The 13,150-nt window shown below is 44.8% G+C and overlaps 1 protein-coding gene across 15 annotated transcripts in view; it reads right to left on the reverse strand.

Moving 5' to 3' along the window:
• TEAD1 (TEA domain transcription factor 1) overlaps positions 1-12,898 on the reverse strand; it is a 274,396-nt gene extending 261,498 nt beyond the window's left edge. For 6 of the 15 annotated variants that reach the window (XM_086339975.1, XM_086339974.1, XM_086339973.1 and 3 more), the window contains exon 1: positions 12,347-12,898. In XM_086339975.1, coding sequence (XP_086196101.1) covers positions 12,347-12,883 — 537 coding nt within the window. In that variant the 5' untranslated portion in view covers positions 12,884-12,898. Of the gene's footprint in view, positions 1-6,389; positions 6,563-11,603; positions 12,254-12,346 lie in introns of those variants that run through there. The other 9 variants (XM_086339992.1, XM_086339982.1, XM_086339983.1 and 6 more) reach the window with 7 other exon arrangements.
• Positions 12,899-13,150: the final 252 nt, after the last annotated feature.

Genomic DNA, 13,150 nt, shown 5'->3' on the forward strand with positions numbered 1-13,150 from the left:
TTCTCTCTATTCTGCTTAATTGAAGGGAGTTAGCCAGCTTCCTCATCAGCTCCTGTTAGTAGGATGATCATATGGTTTATCCTCCAAACTGGAACATCTTGAGTAAACGAGGGTACTATTAAAGATTGTGCCATGACAAGCAGAACAAACCAGGACCATGCCAGGCAAGAAGTTACACAGCCACGAAGAGCAGTAGAGAACAATCCTTTGGTAATATAAATGAATAAAACCACCACAGACAGTTATTATGACACTGTGCATCTGGTCAGAGGACACAGCAACAAAAAAGCCCAAGGTAAAATTATAAAAAAAAAAAAAAAGGGCAAAGCACAGCCTGAAACTTGAAGTATAAATTAATCTATATCCCTATCTTAAATCAACTTACAAATCAGATTCACGACTTGACTTGTGGCCTCACATGCCTTCCAGGTCTCTTTCCCTTGTGATCTCCTAGTTTACTTATCCTCTAGCATTTAGTTCACAGATGTTTAAACTGTAAGCCATACGGGTGGTTAACATGGTCAACATTTATCATTAAGAAGCGAGTCATCCCTCAACACTGAAGTTATACTTTCGTAAGTAAAAAAATTTTCCACTGTAGTTAGTTCTAACTGATACCTTTAGGCTCCACACTAACACCAGTAAAGTAAAAGAGATATAAACTCTTATTAAGTCATCGCTCTGAATATCAATCTTAATTAATTGACCAGTTAAACAAATGGACTCACCACATAAGGAATTCTGGGAGCACTGTGCTTTACCTTCTTCTATGAGATATAATTCACACATCCTTTTTTTTCTTTTTTTTAATATAAATTTATTTATTTTAATTGGAGGCTAATTACTTTACAATATTGTATTGGTTTTGCCATACATCAACATGCATCCGCCACGGGTGTACACATGTTCCCCATCCTGAACCCCCCTCCCACCTCCCTCCTCATACCATCCCTCTGGGTCATCCCAGTGCACCAGCCCTGAGCATCCTGTATCATGCGTCGAACCTGGACTGGCGATTCGTTTCACATATATTAAACATGTTTCAATGCCATTCTCCCAAATCATCCTACTGTCGCCCTCTCCCAGAGTCCAAAAGACTGTTCTATACATCTGTGTCTCTTTTGCTGTCTCGCATACAGGGTTATCGTTACCATCTTTCTAAATTCCACATCCTTTTAAAAGTTTAATTCAGTGACTTTTAATAGATTCACAGGTTGTAAACCATTGTTTTTAAATCTTTCTCCCCTGCCTCTAAAAGCCTTTATTGCCAATTTATCTTATCTCTCCTAACAATTGTTAATTTTTAATTTAAACTAGGAAACCAGATTAACACACAGTTCTATGTACCCTGGTTGACTACAGCAGAAGACAAAACTGCACATGGTCTTCAGCCCAGGTTCACACAAGGCAGTCTTAACAGCTCAGACCTGTCACTGGGAGTGGCCCCGATCTGAAAACACGGGGACAGAGACACGCCCTGAAGTGCAGTTGGCTATCAAGTGCAACAAGACCAGCTTAGGGCCTCTGGCTTTGAAAACACAGGTTTTCAGTTTTCAAATCCACCAGTTTTCAGAAAAGATTCAGCTAATGTACCAGGAAGTACCTGGGTACTAACTCAAGTAGACAGTCATCTTGGATTAATAAACATTCTCTTAAATATGCAACTGGCAAAGGGTCAGTCTGCCATTCACACACGAGTACGAATTATTATTTGAATTACATTTAAGGCCTAAACAGAGGAATCTGATGAGAGGGGCAAAGATTTAACTCCAGAGCCTTGCATACTTTCAGGAACAAGATAATTTGATAGCAGTCATACCTGTTTCTGCTTTCCTAATGGAAATCAACCCTGAATACTCATTAGAAGGACTGATGCTGAAGTTGAAGCTCCAATACTTTGGCCACTTGATGTAAAGAGCTTACTTACTGGGAAAGACCCTGATGCTGGAAAAGACTGAGGGCAGGAGGAGAAGGGGGCAACAGAAGATGAGATGGTTCGATGGCATCACCGACTCAATGGACATGAGTTTGAGCAAGCTCCAGGAGATAGTGAAGGACAGGGAAGCCTGGTATGCTACAGTCCATGGGGTTGCAAAGAGTCGAACATAATTTAGTGACTGAACAACAAAAACACACGTAGCTCCAGCCTACTGAGATAACTCTTATGTACACCCATCACAGCCCTTCAAAATAGTTAACACCAGCCCACTTTCCAGATGAGAACTGAGGGCAAAGAGGGCAGCAAAGGTTGGGGAGGCACCTGTCTGCCTCTTGTTCTCTCATCTCACACTTGGAGCTGAAGCCTTCAGAACTCTAGCAGGGATTCCTCAAAGGCTCCACCAGCAGGTCCAGGGCCCTGAAAATAGCTACTCTACCAAAAGACAAGTTCCATACAACCACCTAGGGGAAAAACTTTTAGAACCCAGTCCCAAAGTCAGGAGAGTGGCCCCCATGCCAGAATCTAAGGAAGACATTTCCTTTTGAGTGGATGAAGGTGTACCCTGCCACCCACCTTTAGAAGTTCGCGCTACCACTTGGCAAGGAATAGCCTCAAATATTACGTATTTACTGATGGATTTCCTCTACTTTTATGAATAGAGGAAGTGTGGTTCAAAGAGATTAATAGTCTCAGACTTGATGGGATGCCTCAGCCTCTCCTGGATCTCAATCATTCGCCTGAGACCGTTAAGTCTGGCTCTTCGTAGCAACTGCTTCAGCCTCGGGTGTTCTTCAAGAGTCAATGCCCAGGCTGACCTGGCAGGAAATCCAGGAAGACCTGGTATACAAGATAGCATGTGAAGTTGCTGTTTACTGAGCATTTATTAAGTGTCAGGCACACAGGAGGCATTCTATTAAAATTTACCGATGGCAACACCGAGGCTCAGACAGGAAGCAATTTGTCCAAGGACATAGGACAAGTGCGGCTGAGCCAAGACTCCAACTGAGGTGTGTCCAACTCCAAACCTGTGTTTTTAAACACAGGTACGTTATTATCTTGCCTTTTTCGAAACCAGAATCAGGAAGCTTCCAGCTCCCCACAACTAGTCCCCTCCCTCCCTTTTGCTTCTTTCATTAACTGAACATAATGAAGTTTTAGATCCTATACCAGCTCACAACTGGCAATGAACTGTCTGTATTACTATTTGAGAGTCGAGTTCATCACTCTGGAGGCTATTTTCGGCAGGGGCAGGGTTGGGGAGGGTGTTTATTTAACAACTGGGTCCCACTCTAATTCCAAAATGGTATCTGGCAAAAAAAAAAAAATTTTTTTTTTAAATTTTAAAAAACCTTCCCTTCAAGGCCTAGTTCCAACATCACTTCCTCTGCAAAGCTTTCCTCATTCCCCACCACTGAGCATACACAGCTCTCTGGCTATATCATGAGTAATGAACATAACCCTCAAACAGTAATACAGAAGGTTCATTGCCAGTCATGAGCTGGTATAGATCTAAAACTTGATTACAATCAAGTTTCCCCATTGGATATTTTTTCCCTTTGATATTACATAAACACATGTTCCTAAAAACTACAAATGTGTAAAAATGAACGTATCTCCCCATCCCAATCTACTCCCTCAAACCAACCCATCAATAATATATAATCTCCCACATCCTTTTGGATAGAGATGCAAACACATTTCATGAAAATTTCATCAACTCAAGACACCAGTGACTGTTAAAGGCAGTATGATTTTATTTCTAAGAAATATTGTTGTGAAACACCTTGCCAGAGCACCGCCTTCTGACTTAAAAATTGTATTTTATACATATTGAAATGTTATCATATGTCAGTCTTATGAAGGCATAAAAAGAAAACTATAGGCAAACTACAGTGGGTTAGATAATACTAAACTTCTCAGAGAGATCAACACCCATGCCTTTCCACACACTGCTGCCCTCTGTGCCAACAAGAGAACTGGCGACATCAAGAGCATTCTTAGGAATGCTTGGCTACTGACTTTGGAATTTTCTTCCTCTCCACTGCACTTGTTCTGCAGGCTGTGATGAGTGTACGCAACCACGTCAGGGTCATGACCACCACTTGGCCAGCCGTGATTGTAGGATGCATCCCAATTTTGGAAACATTCAAGTAAGGGGGAAAAAACTGCACCTTGGGACTCTTGAAATACGAAATACACAGCTTCCCCAGTGGACTGTGATCTCTTTAATCTCTTCACATGCCTGTTTTCGTTGCTAAATTGGAAGCTCTGCAGGGGTGTTTTACTGATAGTCATTCATTGACCACCCTTGGCTGGATCACCAGATCCCAGGCAAATGGTAGTACCTACAAAGGTTTCAATGTAACAGTTCTAGGCAAAGCTGGGACCGTCTGGATTTCTAAGTGCCTAAGAATGTTAGATTTCTAAGTGCCTAAGCCATGTTCATCTCTGGGATGCTGTCACGATCAGCCTTCCTATGCCCTTATTCTGCAGTATCAAGGGGGACCATGTGAGACCCTCCATGAACATCCCCACTACTCAAACATGAAAACTACCTCTGCAAACAGTCAGGCAAGAATTAGTCCTTAAACCCCTTGCCAAGAAGCCTGACGCTCACCTCTATAATCACATCTGGAAACAACTGCTACCTTACCAGAGGGTAACAGATGCGTACTGAGCACAAAAAAAGTAGTTCTGCTCATCATCTCTCTTGCACATTTCTGTGCAGTCATATCTTTAAAACTAACAAGATCTTAGTGAATTCCATGAAGACTTAGTATACACTCTTAGGTACATCACCTCACAAATACAGGAAAAAGCCCATTTAGAGTTAGGAGGCATGGGCAAATTTAGCCTGATTCCATCTGAAAGTAAAAATTAGAATACCTAGAATACCTAATTCTCAATCAGATAATTCCCAATAATTCTCAGTATCTGAGGTCTCTTAGAAATATAAAAACACTGCACCTCTCCCACCCTCCTAAGGCCCCAGGGCTGATAACCCAGTCTGTGGAAAGCTCCACAGAGGCTGTGATGCACGTGTTCAGGTGGGAACCACTGGTGAGGCAGAGGCTCCCGGGGACAGGAATGGAAAGAGGCTGCCCTGGGTTTGACTCAGAACCATCCTGAATTAGCCAGGTAAACAGATCTGTGTTCCGAGAACTAGAAATCCCAAAGTCAAAAGGTGAGAGGCCTGGAAGGGAGAATGAGAGTGTTCAGGAAGGCTGGGTAGGGAAAGAGACACACAGTCTTACCCTGGCCCCCCCAGTACCTGGCACACATTAGGGACACAAATATTTACTGAATGAGATTCATGCGGTTGATAAACACATAGTCATGCACATCATGTAATTTCCACTAATATACCTACTGTGTGCAGAATTCTTGAAATGGCCCCAGCAACTCAAGGCAGGAGTCCCTCTGGATTCACCAGCCGCAGAGATTCAACTTTTGGCTCAGATTCAATGGACATCTGAGTAGAGATGTTCTAGAAGCATCTCCCTCTTTAAGAATTCCTAGTCATAAAGAAAGCTGCTTTTTGCCTCCAAATCACAGATAACTCTTCCTCTGAAATCACTTTCACACTTGATTTTTTTTATTGGCATATAGTTGCTTTACAATGTTGTGATAGATTCTACTGTACAGCAAAGTGACTCAGCTATACAAATACATATATCTCCTCTTTTTTAGATTTCCTTCCCATGCACTCAATGATAAGGTAAAATACAAAGATGGAAGAAAATTAAGGAGGTATTTTTAATGAACAAAAAAACTAGAAACATTTTGTCAAAATAAGCACCATGCTGGTCTTATCCTCCCAACTATTTACAACCAAAGCAAATTTTGAATTACAGGAATTTCTTGACTCTGCCAGTATGAAATGCTATTATATAGCTTGTTTTCTGTTTTTCCTTTCAATGAAAATACCTGATGAGGTCTTCTAAGTATTCCAGATTTCAAGACAGGGTTGAGGGTTCCCTCAGATGACGGAGCCCTTTCTAGCTCTAACCACTATTGTCTCCAAAAAGCTTTGAAATGAAAAGGCAGTGAAGGAGAAAGGGCTGAAAGAGATTCCACCAAAGGAAGCATCAGCTCACAGACGTTTCAATGGTTTTGGAATCAGTTAGCCCCCAAGACACCCCCAGCCATGGTGATGGGTGATCTGAAAATGAAGCATATCAAAATGCTATTGATGAGCTAAATTACCAGACAGCTTATCTGAGGCCCACATCCGCCATATGGTGCCCCAACTTCTGCCGCCTGTTGCTGCCATAACAATAGGCACGCCTACCCAGAAAGCACCGTCGGACAGAAACCCAGCAGCAGCGGCATGTGGGGCGGCTACTGTGTTTACATTTTATTTTGTGCTATTAGCTATGTGCCTCTCCCTATCCCAGGAGTGACCTGAAACACACACACACACACATTCAATGTCAGAGATCCGAGTTACCTGCAGGACACATGTGTGCACACTGCATGTGTGCGCGTGTGTGGGTATATATCAGGTGAACAGAGAGAAAACCAGATGTCAACTTCAGAAACGGAGCTGCCCGATGGGGGAGGGCGAGCCAGGCCAGCTCCTAGCTAGAGCTGCAAGCAGACAATGCGCTTTTCTCCAAACACTCGGGCGGGCAGGCCTCAGGGAGTGGCTATTTAAAACACTTGGCTCCTTTTATTTCACCACCAGGGAAGTGAATCCGGCTCTTAAGTGCCAGAGCAAATGAAGTCATTTGGTTTCCGTGGGCTCCCTTTGCATTTCAGCAGCAGAAATCAGACTGGATGCAAGTCGGAAGGTCCAGCTGAAGTTGTTCTTACTTCCAATTAAAATTGATTCCACAGAGGATTTGGCACCTGGGCTTCATTAGCTTTTTTTTTTGAAAAGACACTAAGGTCATGGAAAATATAAAGGACATTGGACACTGGAATGAATACTGTCAAAGATGACCCCTTTCACAAAATGCCATCAAGTATGACCACATAAGGACCTTCTAAAGGCTTGGTTGGTATAAAAGGTTAACAGTGATTTTTGTCAAACGAATTTATAAGATTTCTGCCTTTCTTTCTTTCTATTCTCTCAAAAGAAAGTTTGTCTTTGCAGAGATTATATCACTGATGTAATAAAATATCTACTTAGTTAATTTTCTATCAGAAAAAGACATTGGTTTCCAAAGAAAACTCAACAGCATATAGCATCTGGTTATGCAAAAATACCCAAGATGCAGGTTTGGATACAGTACAAAGCCAAAAAAAAGGTCTCTTTCCTAATATTCAGATCTAATTAACTATTATACAAAGCCACTCATTTCATCCCCCCAATTAACCACACCTAAGCAGACAACATTCTTGGATGAACTTTTCAAAATTTCTTAAACGTTCTCAGTTTAAAAAAAAAAATCTCCTTTCAAGTTAAATTGAGATTGCACTTGAACTCCATCCAAGAGCAGAGCTGAACTGAATTATGATAATTAGAAAGCTGTGCCTATAAAAAAGCAGCACAGTTCATGCATTTTTTTTAAAAGTTCATGCCAGAGAATATAAGTTCAATATGTTCTCACATAATTAACATTTCCCACCATTAGCAGCAGTTTTTCAGTTTATATATCAGTAAAAACAACAGCACCCGCCATTGTTGTATCTGCCCCAGCAACAGTGTTTCAGTCACTTTACATACACATCTAAACCTGTCAGATGCTCCAAAGCAACCAGAATTTCCCAACGGAAACAACGGTGGTGCTTAACTTGTTCATCAATACTGACTTTTTCTTTTAATCCCCTTTTCCAATTCTGGGCCCAGCTCCTCAAACTAAAACTACTAGTGAAATCCAATGACAGAGCCTTAAAAACTTATGTGAAAAGGGCAGGAAGCATTGCATCAGGATGGTAAATACTTGGGGGGTGGGGGCCAGTAATACCACCAGGACAGAGCCTTCCTCTCTGCGCCTGCCATAAAACTAGAAAAGACGGCCTCTTAGGAACTCCCCCCACCCCTTATCCAATCAGAAGAGAGACTAGTGGTTTCACAGTTAGCCAGGCAGGACTCCCAGACTATGGAAAGTATTTTCTGTGAATCCTCCCAACCATGCAAAAAGCCAGTGGACAAAAGGAGAACTTAAGAGCTGAAAGCGACCCACCCAGTAAGAAACACTGTCCTGAAAGCCCACTCTTCAGGGCATCCCATTTGCTTGGACTAAAATAAAAATACACATTTCAAAATTCTCTTATGCTGCACCACTACAAAGCCCTAATGTATCTTAAGAAACGGTTGGATTTCCACAGAGTTCAAACTTGGGAGTGTGTCGAGGAAGCTTATGATGACAATCTTACAGACTGAAAACTCTCAACTGTCCACAGCTTTGAAACAAAGCTATGTAAAAACCTACACAAAAATACTCCAGATATTCAGATCCAAACATTCTAGCATTCCACAAACTATCCCAGAATAGGGAAGCCCCCAAACATCCTTGATTTCAGAAGTATTCAATAATTGCAATACAAGGGGGTCAAAATTGGCATTGGTATCTGTCAAAAAGGCCAACTCTGAAACATTAAGGTGCTTACTATGGATCTGAATTACTTGATTTTATCACCTTTGTGAACAAGAAACTAAAATACATCATAGATACTGTTCAAACATGATTTGCGATCTAATTTAAACACCACAGGGTAATCTGTGGCTTCTACAGATAAAATAAGAAAAAGCGCCACGCAGCTGTAAGAGATTACGCCAGTCACCGGTCAGTCCCCCAATAGCCCAGCAGCACAGCCGGAGTCTGTCAAAGGGCAGTAAGCTTACAATACACTTTGATTGCCGAGTTCAGAAGTAGGACATTCGCACTTTGCAGTTCCAGTCACTGAACTCGAAAGAGGAAGCTGTAATGCCCGCATTTATCAACAGAAAGGTGGGCTCTGATTTCGTTGCGGTTTTACAAAGAAAGCTGGACACTCTCTCTGGCCAGTATTCTTCAGTCTTTGGGGAAAAAAAAACCCAAAAGTTTTTATCACTGAACAGATCCAACCTCTAAGCACAGCTTTCACTCCGCAGTATTTTTCCTCTCCTTTCGCAATCTCTTTATTGAAAACAAGATAAAATGCCTAAAATACATGCTTAAAAGTGTTATCTACACAGTTTGTATGTGAGCACAATCATTTTCCATACGTGTGATCATACAGGCAGTTATTTGCATCAACCTTTTCAATGATAAGACACCACAATTATCATTGCAGGCAGTTTAATTATGCTCATGATTAATACATGATAACACAAGAGATTAGAGAGAAGAGTAATCCCAAAGACGCACAAACTCCTGTCCCACCACCATGTACAACAGATCAATCCATTTCAGAAGCAAGAAACTTAAAATATTGTTAATGGCACAGATCATTCCTTCAAAGGCCTATCTAACATCTGGGATCTACATTTTCTAACTGTCCCCATCACACATTTTCCCACTGAAAATGTGACAACAAATATGATCTAGATCCCCATAAGTATGTATATTCCGCCAAATTTTCCCATTAAGAAATGCCCTCTTAAACTTGCTGTCCTGTATTGTCAAAACCAGCAAATTCAGAATTGTTAATGACTGAAACTAAAGCAGCAAAATACCCGAACATTTTTTTCCCTATGACTTGCTTGTCCTTTTTCTTTAAAAAAAAAAAACAAAAAAAAACCTGAGGGTACCAGTGCCCAAAGTGTGTATGTGAACATATTCTTTCTATATAAAGCAAAAGAGGGGGAGGGGCAGAGGAGAAGAAAGGAGGAAGCTGACTTTCCCCAGGCTGCCCCCTCAAGCCCACCACCAGCAGCTCTTAAGTATTAGTACGCTGCTGGGGTCTAGGTACACACTGTAACATAAAGCAAGGAAGCACCTCTCATGAGATATTCAGTTCAGTCTGACTCAAATTAAGATATCATGTCCTCTTTCTTTAAATTAAATTTCATTAAGTATATGCCATGGTGAGTCCTGGTTTATGTTTTGGGAAAAGAAGCAAAAAAAAAAAAAAATTCTCCAATAATCTCTCTCAGGCATGTTCCCTGAATGGAGTCCTATTTGTTACTTCATAAAAGATCACAAAGAGGAGGAATCGACACAAAAATTCTTTCCTTTAATAGTTTTTTACTCTTAAGTGTCAAGGCAAAGTGTCACACTGGTTTTATTTCAAACTTGTAAAGAGAAAGAGGGAGAAAGAAAGGAAAGGTAGTCTGATATTCTCCTAAAACTGTGAACTAAATAGTACTTAATCATTAAAGTAAAAATAAAATGGTCTACACTGGCACTTTTATACCATCGGCAAGAACCAGTAATGGATACAGCTTATCAGCTCATTATTTTACACCAACAACAAAAGAATTATAAACTTGGTCCAAAACCTGAAACCTGAAAGTCCAACACAGAGTTGCACATACAAAGAAACACTAAACAAAAATATCTGTGACCATTTATGGAAATAGTGAAATTAGAAAAAAATCAGCCTTTTCCCTAAAAAACAATCAACAATTCAAAACCTCACTGTTGACAAAGGTTCAACTAATACATTTGTCTTTTCAGAGCGACTTTGTAATTAGTTCTACTATTTCCTTCTAAAAAGGAAAGATTCTTACCAAAGTTGGATCTAAGTCTGGCCCTTACAAGCATTCAGATGAGCTTGGTGCTCATAGTTTCTGCTATTTACAGAAGGGCACAAGCCCAACAGTGAAAGGATGAAGCACTGGGCAAAGCCTGACGTCTGTTCCTCAACCACCTCACAGTACCCTAGTAGAGAAGCCCCCGTGCATAAGACACCAATCAAGATTCACTGCAAAGTGCAGAGAACAGAGCCCACTCCCTGATCTGAATTTGCAGTGGGATCACATCTTCCTGAAGGGATCTGTCTATTCAGGTAACCACCTGCAGGCACCCAGCACACCCCAAGCCATCAGACCACCTAAACTTCCAGAAACAATCAAGGGAAAGGGTGGGGAGGAAGAAATATGTGGGTTGGTTGTCCTGAAGAACTAGACAAGTGTTCTACTCATTGTACTATCTGTAACATTTTTAAAATACACACATATATATATATATTTAAAACTCTTTTGAAAGCTGATAGGTCTTACAGACCTTTCTGTTCCAAGACCTGGGCTTCCTCCAAGGCACTGTTATTAAAACTCGGCCTTTTTACATGACCCGCTCCTGGAACATCATCTGTCTCTAACTTTTCAGGGCTTAGTGAAGTCAATTTTCATTTCTGCAAATCACAGGCAGCCACTTGCTTCTGAGAAGTTAACAAGCCTCCTGAGAAATGCTAATGGCTGGTATTTCATTGTTTCATAAATATTTTTATACAGTGACAGCATTCAATTTTAAATAAATCTTTTAAAACAATTAAAAAGCCAAGAAAATTAGGATCTGGATTTTATTTTCGTGGGAGAAAAAGAAGGGAGGTGTGAAGCCCTCCATTGTCTTCAATTCATTTAAAAAGCTGCTCCGGTTTAAAAAAAAAATTACAAACATTAAAAGAAAAAAAGGAAACTCATAGAAGTTGAACTTTCTTTAAAGCGGGCCTGTGGACTTTAGAACAAAACAAATGTTGCTGCTACGAACAAAGAGAAGAAATGCACTGATTTTCTCCCCTCTGGGGATCATTTCTCTTCCAATAAACAAACAAATCCCCCAGTATTTCCTACCGAAGGGAAGTTTTCCAGGGAGAGTCTCCTCCAGGATTTGGTGGTAACTGCGACTCAGTCTTTTTTGGACACAATGTTTCTGCTGACTCCTGAAAATTTTCCACTTGAATGTGCAATGAAGCGGCGGCGGCGGCAGCAACAGTCCTGGAGAAGCGGCAAAGACGACCGTGCCTCCTTTCATCTTTGAGAAGAAGGAGCGAAACCCCCGCCAGCAGCACAAGTCGGCGCAGCCCCCGGGCCGGCCTCGGGGGACCCCGGCGCCTGGGGCGGCAGGGGAGGCGCGGCGGGGGGGATCGGGCCGGCTTCGGGCTCCCAGGCGGCGCCGGCGGCTCTCCCCGCCCGCGCTCGCTCCGAACTTCTGACTTCTCCCAGAAAAACGTGGAAACTGCCCGAGGGTGTGTGCGTGTGCGCGCCGGCAGGCGGACGGGCGCAAGAGGGGGGCGCGGGGGGCGCGGCGCGGCCGGCCCGGCGCCTGCAAGGCCGCCTGTTGCCGCGCGGGCTCCGCTGCGCGCGGCCCAACTTGGCGTCCCGGCAACTCCCGCGGCGGCGCCCGGCCGCTCACCTTGAAGGAGCGCGGGGAGGCGGGCGCGGGGGCCCGGCCCCGGCCCTCCGCGTGCCCGCTCCTCTGCCCGTCCGCCGCACACAAAGCAGACTCCGGAGAGAAAGAGCGGACGGGGCCAGCCCCCGCCCCCGGCGCCCCGCGCGCCCCCCGCACCCAGCATCAGCCCCGCGCGCCAACTTACCTCGGCGAAGGGAGCCGCCGCAGCGCCTGGCGAGTCCGAGGCAAACTTCGGCGCCGCTTCCCCCGCCTTCAGCTCGGAGCCCGGCTCCCTCCCCGATTCCCGATCCCCGGGCTGGGCCACCCCACCCCTGCCTAGCACCGCTCCTGCCCCGGGGCCGGCTGGACGAACTGGGCTCCTGCCCGCGGCTCCGGGCAAAGGTGGACGGGGTGGGGGGGATTCACTGCATGGCCTGTCCCCGGACGCGGCCGCCCCGAGCCCGGGCCCCGCCGCGCGGACTGGCCCGCAGGGTGGAAGCGAGTCTGCAAAGTGCTTGATGGGCGCCCGCGGCGGGCGGCGGGGCCGCGGCGGCGGCTGCAGAGGCTCGGCTCGGCTCGGGCGGCGCGGCACGGCGCGAGCGATGCTAAGAATGTTCGGAATGAGGACAGGAATGAAATGAACGCCAGGACCGAACTCGCTCCGGAGGGGTGGGGCCTCGGTGACGTCATGCGGCCTGCCGCCCGGGGCCGGGGCGGGGCCTGCCGCCGCCGGTGACGTCATGGGGATTCGGGGCGGGCCCGGCTGGGCAGCCTAGCCGTTGGGGCGCGGGCGGGCTCCATCCCGAGGGGCGGCAGGGCGGAGTCTCGCGCCCACGAGGGAGCGGGGCGCGCGCGGGAGCCGCCCTGCCCCTTCCCGGCGCGGGCTCCGGGCTTTGTCCCGAGCTGGGCGGGGCGGACCAGGGCGGGGAGGGCGCCTCTGAGGTGGCTGCGCCGCGCGGAGAGCTCTGGAATCCTGGGTTCCCTCCTCCGGGCGGGCGCCGAGACCGGA

The sequence above is a fragment of the Bos grunniens genome, chromosome 15, assembly GCF_055505025.1.
Source record: "Bos grunniens cultivar Pamir isolate PY7600 chromosome 15, Bosgru_T2T1.0, whole genome shotgun sequence".
Lineage (NCBI taxonomy): Eukaryota > Metazoa > Chordata > Mammalia > Artiodactyla > Bovidae > Bos > Bos grunniens.